Raw genomic sequence first — 15,446 nt, 5'->3', positions numbered from 1 at the left:
GCAGAGGGCGCGCACTGACTACGTCACCGTGCCCTCTAACCTAAGCGTCACTGCCAGAGGACGCTAGAGACGGAGCAGCACCAGAGCGAGGAGCAGGTAAATATCGCGCAGCGCTCCCCTCCCCGTATACTTACCTGCTCCCGGCGCGGTCCCTGCAGTCCCGGCGCTGCATCTTCTTGCTGTATTGAGCGGTCACAGTTACCGCTCATTTTCAGTCATGAATATGCGGCTCCACCTCTATGGGAGGTGGAGCGGCATATTCATGTCTGTAATGAGCGGTACCATGTGACCGCTCAATACAGGAAGAAGATCCTGCTTCTTCCAGCGCTGCATCTTCTTCCTGTATTGAGCGGTCACATGGTACCGCTCATTACAGAAATGAATATGCGGCTCCACCTCCCATAGAGGTGGAGCCGCATGTTCATGACTGAAAATGAGCGGTAACTGTGACCGCTCAATACAGCAAGAAGATGCAGCGCCAGGAAAAGCCAGGACTGCAGGGACCGTGCTGGGAGCAGGTAAATATAACTAGATAGCCCCCGCTCCCCCTCACCTGCCGACCCCGGGTATGAATCGAGTATAAGCCGAGAGGGGGACTTTCAGCCCCAAAAAATGGGCTGAAAATCTCGGCTTATACTCGAGTATATAGGATATCTAATTTTAGACGTATCATTAAGCACTGTTTGATATAATTTTTTATTTATACATATAGATGTAAACAATCAGTAGATTTGGTTTCCAGTACCATCTCTATGCTGACGACACCCAATTATACACTTCGACCTTTTTAGAAAACACCAGTGATTGTCTTACCGCTGTCTCTAACATCATGTCCTCCCTCTATCTGAAACTGAACCTCTCAAAAACTGAACTCCTCGTGTTTTCTCCCTCTATTAACCTACCTTTGCCTGACATTGCCATCTCCGTGTGCGGTTCCACCATTACTCCAAAGCAACATACCCGCTGTCTTGGGGTCATCCTTGATTCCGAGCTTTCATTCACCCCCCACATCCGATCACTGGCTCGCTCTTCTTATCTGCACCTCAAAAACATTTCTAGAATTCGCCCTTTTCTTACTTTCGACTCTGCAAAAACTCTTACTGTCTCACTTATTCATTTTCGTCTGGACTATTGTAACTCTCTACTAATCGGCCTCCCTCTTACCAAACTCTCCCCGCTCCAATCTGTCCTGAATGCTGCTGCCAGGATCATATTCTTCACTAACCATTACACCGATGCCTCTACTTTTGTGCCAATCATTACACTGGCTACCCATCCACTCAAGAATCCAGTACAAAACTACTACCCTCATCCACAAAGCACTCCATGGCTCAGCACCACCCTACATCTCCTCTCTGGTCTCAGTCTACCACCCTACCCGTGCCCTCTGCTCCGCTAATGACCTCAGGTTAGCATCCTCAATAATCAGAACCTCCCACTCCCGTCTCCAAGACTTTACACGTGCTGCGCCGATTCTTTGGAATGCACTACCTAGGTTAATACGATTAATCTCCAATCCCCACAGTTTTAAGCGTGCCCTAAAAACTCATTTGTTCAGACTGGCCTACCGCCTCAATGCATTAACCTAACTATCCCTGTGTGGCCTATTAAAAAAAAAAACCCAACATAATCAGGTCCCTCACATCATGTTCTCATACACTTTATGCAGTCCCTCTGTGCCTGTACTGCTACATACTTAGGCAGTTAACTGGTTCATGCAGCTTTACATGAACACCTGAGCCTTACACTATGGCTGGTCCGAATAACTAAAGCAATTGTTACCATCCACCTCTCGTGTCTCCCCTTTTCCTCAGTTTGTAAGCTTGCGAGCAGGGCCCTCATTCCTCTTGGTATCTATTTTGAACTGTGATCTCTGTTATGCTGTAATGTCTAATGTCTGTACAAGTCCCCTCTACAAGTTGTAAAGCGCTGCGGAATATGTTGGCGCTATATAAATAAAAATTATTATTATTATATTATTATTATAAGGAAAGGGGGTACTGCAAATATTCAGACGCAACACATTAAATTTATACATAATAAACACCCCTTTCTTTCCTTATCGTAGTTTGACCCTACACTATCCCTGAACCGATTTACCTCAGCACAAGGCAACTTGGGCATTTTTTCCACTCAACAGGTAACGAACATCAATAGTGGTTATTTTATGTAATGTGGTTCATAGCGCAGGTACACATATCTGGTTTATAGTAGTTTTTATTCCCTACGTGATGTAGGGCTTTACCTGCAGGTGACCTCAAATATTTTGCAATGGCGCCGCTACCGTACAGCCTTCAAACTAGCTATTAAGTCTTATCTAAGCCTTCATTTTGCAAGCTTAATATTCCCAGATCCTTTAACCATTCCTCATAGGACATACTTTGCAGTCCGCTCACCATCCTGGTAGCTCTTCTCTGAAGTTGCTCCAGGTTTTCAATGTATTTTTTAAAACGTAGTGTCCAGAGCTGGACACAGTATCCAGATGAGGCCTGACCAAGGAGGAATAGAGGGGGATAATTACGTCACATGATCTAGACTCTATGCTTCTCTTAATACATCCTAGAACGGTGTTTACCTTTTTTGCTGCTGTACCACACTGTTGACTCATGCGCAGTCTGTCATCTATTATTTTACCAAAGTCTTTTTAACATGTGCTGTTGCTTAGTTCTATTCCTCCCATTCTGTAGATGTAATTTTATTTTTTCTTGCATTTCTCCCTGTTAAATACCATTCTATAGTATATATATATATTGATATGCAAATTTAAATAGGAACCTAGTAGCTAAAACCATTATTTGATTATATATCTTCACTATGTGGCACATAATGTATTCCAGAAGAAATACTGCAGAGCGTGAGTACCACTATCCCGATGAACCAGTATTTGGTAACACTGCAGCACTACAAGCGACTGGTGCAAATGTTGTGAATACCACATAAAAAGTCCCAGAGAGCAATATGGAACCTGGGACTTGTTGATCTGTTGCACTGTGGTTTACCACTTAATGACCACCAATATACTGTACCTTTTTAACTGACCTGAGGAATAAGAGAATGGTATGATCTTTCTTTTACTATGAAATTAAGCCATGACTACCTTCTAATTCAGTTTTGGCTAGTTTCCAAGCAGTTGTTACAATCTTGATGGGGAGTATGGTGGTGGCATCTTATAATTTCACCTGCTAACAGATGAGCCAGACACTCCTTCCTTGTAAAGCTGCCTTGTCAAGGAAGCATGACAGTAGCACCTATTAGTTTAGCTTTATTAAGGCATCTCAAAGACATTATTGTCATCAACTTTATTATGTCATGGAATAAAATTCTATAAAAAACAAAACAAAACATTGAACTATATAATAAAATAAGAAGTCAACAAAACATCATAAAAAAGAATCACCAACCTGAGCTGTTCCATCTTCTCCAGTGTTATAGGTCCTTTTCCAAGGACCTGGGTCATCTCCTTGTACAATTTCTCTTGAGCACCTTCTGCGGTCGTCAAGAAATATATGGCCCATGTGCACACTGTAAGATAGAACAAAAAAAATATATTACATATACATACACATTATATATATTATATATAGTGTATATATATTCAGTATATATACAGAGTTGTGGCCAAAAGTATTGCCACCCCTGCAATTCTGTCAGAGAATACTCAGTTTCTTCCTGAAAAGAATTACAAACACAAATTCTTTGTTATTATCTTCATTTAATTTGTCTTAAATGAAAAAACACAAAAAGAATTGTCCTAAAGCCAAATTGGATATAATTCCACACCAAGCATAAAAAAGGGGGTGGACAAAAGTATTGGCACTGTTCGAAAAATCATATGATGCTTCTCTAATTTGTGTAATTAACGGCACCTGTAATTTACCTGTGGCACCTAACAGGTGTTGGCAATAATTAAATCACACTTGCAGCCAGTTGACATGGATTAAAGTTGACTCAACCTCTGTCCTGTGTCCTTGTGTACCACATTGAGCATGGAGAAAAGAAAGAAGACCAAAGAACTGTCTGAGGACTTGAGAAACCAAATTGTGAGGAAGCATGAACAATCTCAAGGCTACAAATCCATCTCCAAAGACCTGAATGTTCCTGTGTCTACCGTGCGCAGTGTCATCAAGAAGTTTAAAGCCCATGGCACTGTGGCTAACCTCCCTAGATGTGGCTGGAAAAGAAAAATTGACAAGAGATTTCAACGCAAGATTGAGCGGATGTTGGATAAAGAACCGCGACTAACATCCAAACAAGTTCAAGCTGCCCTGCAGTCCGAGGGTACAACAGTGTCAACCCGTACTATCCGTCGTTGTCTGAATGAAAAGGGACTGTATGGTAGGAGACCCAGGAAGACCCCACTTCTTACCCCGAGACATAAAAAAGCCAGGCTGGAGTTTGCCAAAACTTACCTGAAAAAGCCTAAAACGTTTTGGAAGAATGTTCTCTGGTCAGATAAGACTAAAGTAGAGCTTTTTGGGCAAAAGCATCAACATAGTTTACAGGAGAAAAAAAGAGGCATTCAAAGGAAAGAACACGGTCCCTACAGTCAAACTGAAGACTACCAACACATTTTGCAGCATAATGTAGGGCCCAGTGTGAGAAAGATGGGTCTCCCTCAGAGGTCATGGATCTTCCAGCAGGACAATGACCCAAAACACACTGGAGACTTCTAAGGTGGCCAGCAATGAGTCCAGACCTGAATCCCATAGAACACCTGTGGAGACATCTAAAAATGGCAGTTTGGAGAAGGCACCCTTCAAATATCAGGGACCTGGAGCAGTTTGCCAAAGAAGAATGGTCTAAAATTCCAGCAGAGCATTGTAAGAAACTCATTGATGGTTACCGGAAGCGGTTGGTCGCAGTTATTTTGGCTAAAGGTTGTGCTTTTTGCTTCATTCTCTTTTGTGTTTTTTTCATTTAAGACAAATTAAATGAAGATAATAATACCAAAGAATTTGTGATTGCAATCATTTTCAGTAAGAAACTGAGTATTATCTGACAGAATCGCAGGGGTGTCAATACTTTTTTATAATACATATACTATAGCATAGGACATACAATGTCTACCAATCAGCAACAACATTACTTCCTCTTAAAGGGGTATTCATAGTTTGGAAGTTATCCTTTGGGTGAAACCACTGGGACCCCCACCAATGCTAAGAACTGGGACTCTGAACAGCCTCATGAATGGATCAGAGGTCGTTCATGGATGGTTTGACGGATCTTTGGCACACCAATAAGAGTGAATTGAGCAGCAATGCACATTATCAACCACTGCTCCATACACATGGAGTTCTGAATCGGTGGGGGTCCCAGCTCTCAGACCCCAGCAATCAGGAAGCTAGCCCCTATTACACAGATAGAGGATAAACTTCCAAATTTGATAACCATATAAAGAGTAGCACTCCAAGGCCAGGGCTACATAAGTTTTTGTAGCTCTACTGTTCAATTTTTAAAGGGTTCCCATCATTTCATCAGATTATTAAGACAATAAAAATAAATCTGCATAACAGCTGGTGCGCCTTTGACGTGTTGAATGGTTTTGGAGCACATCACTGTTACTTTCATGCAGAGCATCCCTCCCTAAATTGCTGTACAGCTACAAATCCTGCAGTCACTTTCAGTGGGAGGATAGGTAGTATAAGCAATCTGCCAGAACTATACATACCGACACTTCCGCTCATACTGCAGTGGCCAACAAAACCCAAGGCCTAAACAGAGATCTCTCTTCTCTGTATTCTTGAATGAGCAGCATCACAAAAGGGATAGATAGGGATGCCAAACCAGAGGATACTGAGAGGAAGAGGAGGAGAGTTCAAGCAGAGAGTGGAGGGAGAAAGGAGAGATCAAGCTGGCAGCATATTGAGAGGGAGACAGCAGCACATATACAACCCCTGGCAAAAATTATGGAATCATCGGCCTTGGAGGATGTTCATTCAGTTGTTTAGTTTTGTGCCACGTCTGTGATCTGCTTTTTTCCTACAAGATTAAAGTCATTTCACTTTCTGGCTTTAAGAAACACTAAAAGAAATCAAGAACAAAAAATGTGGTAATCAGTAAGGCTATGTGCACACGTTCAGGAATTCATGCAGAAAATTCCTGTGGAAATCTGGACATTTCTGCCAGATTTCCGCATGAAATCCGCATGCGTTTTTTTGCGCGGTTTTGGTGCTTTTTTTGCGCGGTTTTTCCCAGACATTTCCCAATGCATTAGACAGTGGGAAATCCACACAAAAAAAAACGCAAAATTAATGAACAGGTTCATTATTTTTCCGCAATGCGTTTTTCATGCGGAAAAACGCACATCATGTGCACAGAAATTGCGGATTCCATTATAAATGATGGGATGCTTAGTGTATGCAGATTATTTGCGGTTTTATAGCGTTTTCATAGCGCAAAAACGCTAAAAAACGCAAATAATCTGCAACGTGTGCACATAGCCTTATGGTTACTTTTTTTTAACCAAGCATAGGGGAAAATGTATATCTCAGCAATGCAGCGTCAAAGCATAAAGCAGAAGAGCAGTAGAATCAGGGGAGCTCATGGGTTTAATTTTTAAATACGGTAAGTGATTTAACAATTGTTTTGGAGCACGCAACAGGTCCTCATCAAAAGAGAGTCACTGTATTGTACAAAAGGCTGTCTAGTTTATCAGCTTTATAAAAAAAAGGCTACACTTATAGTATACTTTGTGCAAAATGAATGGAAACATTTTTATTTACATCCAGAACCCAAATACCTGTCCTCATCAGGTCTAAGTGTTTTAGAATTCTCTCTCTCTGAAATAAGTGGGAGAGGATTACAAATGCTCACTCTTTAGAGAAATGACTTTACTTTCTAAGGACCACCCTGATGACTGGAACTTAGCAGCTGCAGGGAAAATGTAACCTTGTTTTCTCTCTGCGACTAAACATCAGATTATACTGCCACATATCTTTGAAATGGCATATACCTGCAGATTAAATACTGTGAACACTATGCAGGTAAATACAGGATTTTTTTCCACTTAAGGCAGGTTCCCTTTAACTTATTGTCCCAGTCAGTTTTATAAACAAAGCCCACAGTTCTTGTTTGTGATTAATTTTAAAACATAATTTGGTAAAAAAATAAAAGCATATGCACAAATCAAAATATCAGTAAGCAAAGGGTTTGTCCAGGAGCAAATATGAAAAAAAGCTGCATTCTGACATCTGGAGTTAAATTAACCCCAACAGATGTTTTTAACTGACCAACAGTTGTGTGGAGCCTTCGGTCCAGTTCACACTGTTTTCTGCACTGCGTTCAGGGGTTCTGCTTAAATCTTCCTAAAAATGAGATTCAGATGGACCCTTGATGGGGCCATGTGTCCATGACACAAACGGAGTTCAATTATGGAAAGTATCTGTCTGCTCAGACAAGCATGGAAACAAACGGAGCTGGACTATGAGCTAGTATACCTGCAAAGTGCAAGAGCGAGTTCACACGAGTCATCAGAAGTGATTAACTCAAACCTGGACAACCCCTTTGAATGAATGGTCTGATGTCTCCATGCTGTGCAGGTGCTAGCTTCAGAGGCTGAAGTATCATGCATCATACTTTTATAAAATCAAATAAATATTACCTGCATCTATTATGGAGTTACTACACAGCATCCCAGATGCAGAATAAAAACAAATACTATATTAACTTATACTGTAAAATAGAACAGACATTGCCAGCAAAGACCTAAGGCTAAATGATATGCAATTACATACCTTTGCACAGGGAAATTAAATACTTAGAACATTTTGTATTTTTGGCTATTTCCTAATCGATCGTAGTATAGGCTTATTGTGAAAAAAAAATCATATTCAGCTCACCTGTTTAGTGAACTGCTAAAAAAAAATCATCAAGGCCGAATTAGTCCAAAAAGAGACCAGACCAGCACCCATTTAATCCATAACAAGAGGTTTTAATTCAAAGAAAATCCATTACATTCACAGCAATACTAACCACGGCATAGAACGAAATCACAAAAAGGGCCGAGACTACTGTAAGTACCGCACAGGTCAGAAAAATGGTAACTGAAAGATTTTTTTGTGGTTGCCTTCTCTGCCTTGCTTTGTACCACTGTGTGAATTTCATTGATTTTAACCATGAAGTGAAATAAAGCCCCTTTTCTTTGATGGCTGAAGCAAGTGCTGGCCTCTTGTTGGACCATTATATGCTAATTGTTTGCATTGATGAAACAAACATAGCAATAATACACTTCACTTGGATACAATAATAAAAAAAAAGTCTGTCCGTGACAGTTACTTTAGATCATCTCCGTTATGATTAGAACTTACAGTTTGCGGTGATCACACATCCTGCCAGGGAGAAGATCATACAGTCTTCCAGGACCTAGAGAAAACAAGCTTTAGATTCTACAATTCTGACAAACAAGATGCAGTAGAGAGCAAATGCAAACTAGGTTAAAAAGAAAATCATCTGCATAAAGACTAAAAAAGCTGGTTGCTGCAAAACCCGCACAAAAATCATGTCCTTTGTACACTGAGAATTAAAGTCTAAGTGTGCTTCGTTTTTTCCCCCCCACTATACTTGGAAAGATTAGATATATTACAACATTGCCAGAGAAAGGCCTCTTTCCCCCTTATCTGTCATTTCTAGTATCTTGCACTCATAATTCAGACAAACACTGATCAAATCGGTCTACTAAATTAACTTTCAGCGAGGAATCATATTACACCCGCGTCATAAAAAAAATAAAAGTCTAAGGAGAGCATAGGAGGAAAGAACGAAAAATAAAGCCTTTAGTGCAAAGGTAAAAACTGCTAAAAATGCAGGATACCAGTCAAGTATTGGTCAGAAAGTCTTATTACTCATGTGCATACACAACAGCTTATAGGACGGGGTTATCTGGGACTATTAGGCTTTTTCCCTATTGGGTCAACACCTTACCAGTAGATAATGGCCATGACCTGTCTGCTCTACCATTAGATAGTCTCCCGGTTCAGGAGATGATTCTTCCTTTGACTTTGTGTCAATAGAGCAGCTCTTCCTTTTTCCGCTCTGTTGACAGGGCATCACTGCCAATGTCATGCTGATTGACACCAGACTCCTCAGAGTTAGGCAATCAGCATGACGCTGGCAGTGACACCCCCATAGAACAGATTGGAAGAGGAGAAGCTGCTGTAATCACCGGAAACAGGAGAATCGCTGGCAAAAGAGGCCTGCGACTACTGTCAGCTGGGAGAGTGTTTGCAGGCAGAACAAGCAGGTAGTTGGCACCTAGCTGCAAGTAAGTTCATAGCCCCAAAAATCCAGGCAACTCCTATAATAGGATGTTGCACATCTTCTGCACCTATTCGCTAAATCAGGTTACTTGCGCTTGAGTACTTTTTAGCCCTTTTTGGCAAGTCGTTTTAAATAAAAAAAGAACTTGGAATCTTCCTGTTACTTGACACTAGCTTTCATAAGAACTATTTATAAGTACAGATTACATGTATTTTAGTGCTTTTAAAGCTGCGGAAATGCAATAAAAATGCACATGCATTTTTTTTCTAATCAGTGGACTTTCCTTATTTCATTCAAATCTATGAACAAAAAATTCACAAATAAACCAAATAATCTACCTCAAGAGAAATGGAGATGATGTAGATTTCAAAAATACACCGCAAGTCAGTTTACAATGCTTCAAAACCTCCCCCCACCCAACACACAGAAGGGCATATTTCTATACATCTCATACACTTTTCTGGACCTGTAAGCTGACGGTATTTGTCCGCAAACAGTCACCTCTTCATCATTAAAAGCCTTTGGAGAATAAATGTGGGGCTTATCTGTGGGATTTTTTGGTCGATGTTGGGTGCTACTGTTGACAAGTCATTCATTCTAAAGTAATATAAACATGTGAAGCGCTGTAAGCAGCGCTCCTGTCACTGTTGTCTTCACTTCCAAGGATTGTAGTCTGCATTCACACGCTGCGCAACTGCAATGTTACCGCAAACTGAGGTGCTCAGCTGGTCATGATTGTTACCTGCAAAAGGCAACCACACTGTGGGGTCTAAGCCTAAGGGCTCATACTAATCTGCATTTAACCCCCGGGCCATTTTCCGTTTTTTGCTCCCCTTCTTCCCAGTCATAACTTTTTTTCATTTTTCCATCAATATGGCCATGTAAGGCCTTTTTTTTTGTGGCACGAGTTGTACTTTTGAACAACACCATTGGATTTAACACATTAGGTACTGTAAAATGGGAATTCCAAGTGCGGTGAAGTTGCAAAAAAAGTGCAATTCCATGGTTGTTTTATTTTTTTATTTTACCATGTTCAGCAAATGCTAAAACTTACCTGTCCTTATGATTCTTCAGGTCATTAGGAGTTCATAGACAACATGTATAGGTTCTTTTTTATTTAAGAGGTGAATAAAAAATTCAAACTTTGGTGAAAAAAAAAGCGCCATTTTCTGAGACCTGTAGCATCTATATTTTTTGTGATTTGGGGCTGGGTGAGGGCTTATTTATTGTGCGCTAAGCGGACGTTTTTATTGATACCATTTTGGTGTAGATATGAGGTTTTGATCGCCCGTTATTGCATTTCATGGCAATGTAGCGGAAACCAACAAAAGTAATTCTGGGGTTTTACTTTTTTTCTCGTTACACTCTTTAGTGATCAGGTTAATTCTTTTTTTTATAATAATAGATCGGGCGATTCTGAACGTGGCGATACCAAATATGTGTAGGTATAAGTGAAAAGAAACACGGCAGCACTCACCGATCTTCTGTGCAGGTAACTTTATTACTGAAAAAGCTGTGACCACCAATCAATAATATAGTATAAAAAGCAGGGTGTGATTCTAGATTAAAAATTAACTTTTAATAAACTCGTTAAAAAATGGTAGACCCAAATAATCAAAAACACATAAAGGACTCACAGTACGTCACATTTCAAAAGAAGAAATGCCAATATCACAAATAAATCGAACTGCCTCAGACCTCAATATCCCAAGATCTCTATGCATAAATCTATCATGGGAACATAAAGGTCCGATATCAGCTGGCAGTGCGGAAAAATATCAAATTTCACATCACCTGGTTATTTGGCAGATCAGACCACATATGCTCTTTATATATGCATCTATTATTGGCAATGACCGCTCAAAATGGTGTGTGAAAGAAAAAAAGTGAACAGTTTCACCCTATAACGAATTAATGACCGTTTTTAACTGGTGTAAAGACTGGGGAGATGGCACATCATTATCCATACAAATACCCCATCATAGAATATCACCAGTTTTTATATGGTGACCCCCAATGCAAAGTAACGAAAAGGTATACTTCCCTACGCGTTTCGTTTTTCTCTACTCATCAGGGGAAGATTCCTGTAATTCTCCATTGAGATAGGAGGAGCAAGACGGGGTGCTGTGAAAAGAAACACTGCAGCACTCACCGATCTTCTGTGCAGGTAACTTTATTACAACGACATCTTCACGGCACGGAGGTGTCTATATACAAGGAAGTGTGGCAGCTGAACGACGGCCGTTTCGCGCCTGCCTGGCGCTTCAACGGGTTCACACCCCCGTGCCGTGAAGATGTCGTTGTAATAAAGTTACCTGCACAGAAGATCAGTGAGTTCTGCAGTGTTTCTTTTCACTTATACCCATGACAGTACTTGCTTCCGGCTTGAGCACCCGAGATCTGCGGACCAGCAGCGGTTAATTGTCCTGAAGGTTCACAGCATGCTGGATTAGTGGTGTGGGCAGCTGTTTTCTTTCTACACACTACAAAATATGTGTAGGTTTGATTTTTTTTTGTTGTTGTTTTATTTTGAATGGGGTGAAAGGGGGATGATTTGATCTTATATATTTTCGTATTTAATATTTAAAAAAACAAACAAAAAACTTATTTTGCAAAAGATGCTCGCCTTACTGGACCAAAAATCACGCTACCTCAGAGAAAGGCTCCGAAATCGCTTTTATCAATATGGAAACAAAAGTGGCAAGATACATTAATCCGCGGGGCCCTAATACATTTATCCCCTTCATTAAAAATGGGAAAGGGGAAAAGTTACATAGTACCAGAGACATCATCTCGAGCTTAAGTGACTACTACAAAGACTTATACAACATAGATGGCCACTACAAAGATCTGTCCATATCCGCTCTCCATAACAAAATCAATACGTATTTACATCAAAACAATATACCCCTTCTACCGGAGGACAAGATTCAGGGCCTAGAGGAGGAATTCACACTGGAGGTGGTCTTGGAAACTATTAAAGGTCTGAAACAAGGGAAAAGTCCAGGTCCAGACGGGCTGGTTTTTATAAATCATTCTCCTCATTATTAAGCCCGATTTTTCTTGAAGTGTGTAATTCGGTCTCCTCGGGTGGTTCCTTTCCCCCTCAGGCTTTGGCCGCTCATATCACGGTCATACCAAAACCAGATAAAGACCCCTCGTTATGTAATAATTACCGTCCGATATCTCTTATAAATTTAGACATTAAAATCTACGCGAAGATGATTGCAAATAGATTGAGCCCTCTTCTTCCACACGTGATAAACCAAGACCAGGTGGGTTTTGTCCCGGGTAGAGAGGCGCGCGACAATACCATTAGGACCATCTCTTTAATAGACAGGGCGGGATGGGAGGGGGGCGATCCCATGTGTATCCTGTCGATCGATGCTGAGAAGGCCTTCGACAGGGTGCACTGGGAGTTTTTGTTCCGGGCAATGGCGGGGATTGGTCTGGGAGAAAACATGATGCATAGAATAAAGGCCTTGTATACCTCCCCCAACGCCCAGGTGAAGGTGAATGGCATCCTTTCGGACGCGTTCGAGATACGAAATGGTACGAGGCAGGGGTGCCCGCTTTCCCCTCTCCTGTATATCCTGTCAATGGAATACCTGGCCACCGCCATACGCAATAACCCCTCCATAAGAGGAGTTAAATTAAGATCGGAGGAACACAAGTTGGCGCTTTTTGCCGATGATATCCTCTTATATGTTACCTCCCCCATAACTAGCTTACCCAATATTATACTAGAATTATCGAAATTCGGTCACCTAAGCAATTTTAAAATTAATTCCCATAAATCCATGGCATTAAATATATCCCTACCACCATCTGAGGTGAGTAGGCTGTAAGCCTCTTTCCCGTTTGGTTGGCGCTTTGATTCACTTCCATATCTGGGGATCAGAACAACAGCCAAAACATCGGGTTTGTACGATGCGAACTTTAAAAAGGCGTTGCAAAAAGCGGAGCTGGACTTAGAGAAGTGGCATAAACTACAACTGTCTTGGTTTGGTAGAGTTAATGTAATTAAAATGGACTTGTTGCCTCGCCTTTTATATTATTTCCAGACAATCCCGTTATATCTTCCCGCGTCCTTTTTCTCACGACTCAAGAAAGCGGTCATCCGACTGGTCTGGTCTCATGCTAGATCAAGAATATATCACTTTGTATTAAGCAGGTCCAAGAGGAGGGGGGGAATTGGCCTACCAGACTTCCTAGTATATAGTCGTGCCTCAATAGGTACTTGCATTTTAGACCTACACCATAGCAGTAACAACAAGAAATGGGTGGGCTTGGAGGGCGATCTCGTTGGCGGGGATCCTCAGACGATGTTGTGGAACACAGGAGGGGGGGGGGGGGGGGTCGAACCTTCGATTCATGACTAGGAACATGCTTCTACTTGTTTGACAGAGTGGCAGAAATACTATAACCTCTACAGCCCTGGGTCCACTAACCCCAATCTACGACAATCCTCACTTCCCCGCAGGTCTCCGTAGGGAAAATTTCCTGAGTAAAAACAGAGCTTCAAAACCCATTATATTTGACTTCATAAACCAGACAGGTTTTAAGTCCCTACATGAAATATACCAGGAGGGGGGAACCTCCTGAGGGCTCTTGGTTTTTTAACGAACAACTAAAGAGCTTCATAGGCACATCATTTAAACTCAATAAGTCCATGGGGGTGTTGACCCCTTTCGAGAAAATTTGCCTCGCGGAGGAGCCCCCGTCTCGTAAGGTGTCCCTCTTATATAATCTTTTCCAGGAGAGTCAGACTCCAACACATGACTTCCCAACATTTTTCTCAAGATGGGAGAGTGACTTGGGGATTTCATTATCCCAAGAGGAAAGGGATAGGATTTTGTTGTTCACCTTTAGGACTTCGCTGTCGGCCGTATCACAGGAGAGGAGTTACAAGGTTCTGTCGAGGTGGTATAGATGCCCCTGCCAGGGTCACACTATGTTCCCGGTGATACCGGATATTTGTTGGAGATGCACATCAGAAAAAGGGACTTATGTGCATATCTGGTGGGAATGTCCACCCATAAAGAAATTCCGGATGCTAGTTTTCGATCTCCATAACAAATTATCCTTTCGCAAAATACAACCCACAGTGGAACTAGCCCTCTTGTCTCTGTGTGACATGTCGATATCTGGCTTTAGGAGGAATCTTCTCAGACATTTTCTTACGGCTGCCAGGAATTTGATTCCTAGATACTGGAAGCAGGATCGTTACCCCTCAGGCTCCGACTTTGTTGCGGAGCTTAACAACATTTACAGAATGGAACAATTGATAAGTGAATCCATGGGGGACTCGGTGATATTTTTTAACACTTGGGCTTCATGGATTGTATTCAGGGAGACCCCGGAATTGGATGTATGGTTGTCCAGGTCCTAATTCATATCTGGAGCCGATTTGGGAGCGTTCGCGTAACGGTAGTGACCCATATCCTCTGACTTGCTGTTGTGGCCTAGAGCCAATGTTGGTGACTCAATGTTCTTCTCTCCTCTACATGGGGCCTGGGATCAGCCCGGGAGGGGTGTCGCACTCCTCACACCTAGTGTACCCTCTTACCTTCACCCGCTTTCCTTTCCCCCCCTCCCCCCCCCCTTTTTTTTTTTTTTATTTTTTTTTTCTTTCTTTCTTCTTTTCTCTTCTTTCTTTCCCCCTCTTTCCGTTTCTTTAATTCTTTCTACTTTTGCTTACTTTTTATATCTAGTGACATTCTACACTAATACAAATGATTAATATAGCTAGTAATGCTTGATTGCCTTTGATGCTGCTTATTTGTTTCAACTGTGAAGAATATCATTACTAATCTGAAAGTGTTATCGTTGGCAGTGGCCAACTACATTTAATACCTGCTGAGACTCTCTCTTTTTATACGATCTACGGGCTGTAACCCGCTGAGTTTAACAATTGTTTCAGCACTGTACCATTGTTTGTATTGTTTATTTGCTTCAATAAACCTGATTTATACAAAAAACGTATTTTGCATGCTTCAATAGTCTCTATGGGAGAGTAGAAGCTGCAGTTGTCCAATTGGCTCTGCTACACACAGGCGATGATCAGATGCCAACCTATCGACGACCCATGATCATGTGACGGGATCACCAATAGAGGGAATTTCCTTCGCGCTTGCCAGAAGCGCGAGTTAAATGTCGTTGTCAGAGATTGACAGCAGCATTTCACTAGT

The 15,446-nt window shown here is 41.5% G+C and overlaps 1 protein-coding gene across 2 annotated transcripts in view; it reads right to left on the bottom strand.

Moving 5' to 3' along the window:
- CYP20A1 (cytochrome P450 family 20 subfamily A member 1) overlaps positions 1-15,446 on the bottom strand; it is a 75,889-nt gene that overhangs the window by 13,154 nt on the left and 47,289 nt on the right. For both annotated transcript variants that reach the window (XM_069733642.1, XM_069733641.1), the window contains exons 8-9: positions 8,307-8,361; positions 3,402-3,522 (exon numbers count right to left, since the gene is read on the bottom strand). In XM_069733642.1, coding sequence (XP_069589743.1) covers positions 3,402-3,522; positions 8,307-8,361 — 176 coding nt within the window. The remainder of the gene's footprint in view (positions 1-3,401; positions 3,523-8,306; positions 8,362-15,446) is intronic.

This window comes from Ranitomeya imitator, chromosome 7 (assembly GCF_032444005.1).
Source record: "Ranitomeya imitator isolate aRanImi1 chromosome 7, aRanImi1.pri, whole genome shotgun sequence".
NCBI classification, from domain to species: Eukaryota; Metazoa; Chordata; class Amphibia; order Anura; family Dendrobatidae; genus Ranitomeya; species Ranitomeya imitator.
This window is presented reverse-complemented; position numbering and strand designations above follow the sequence as displayed.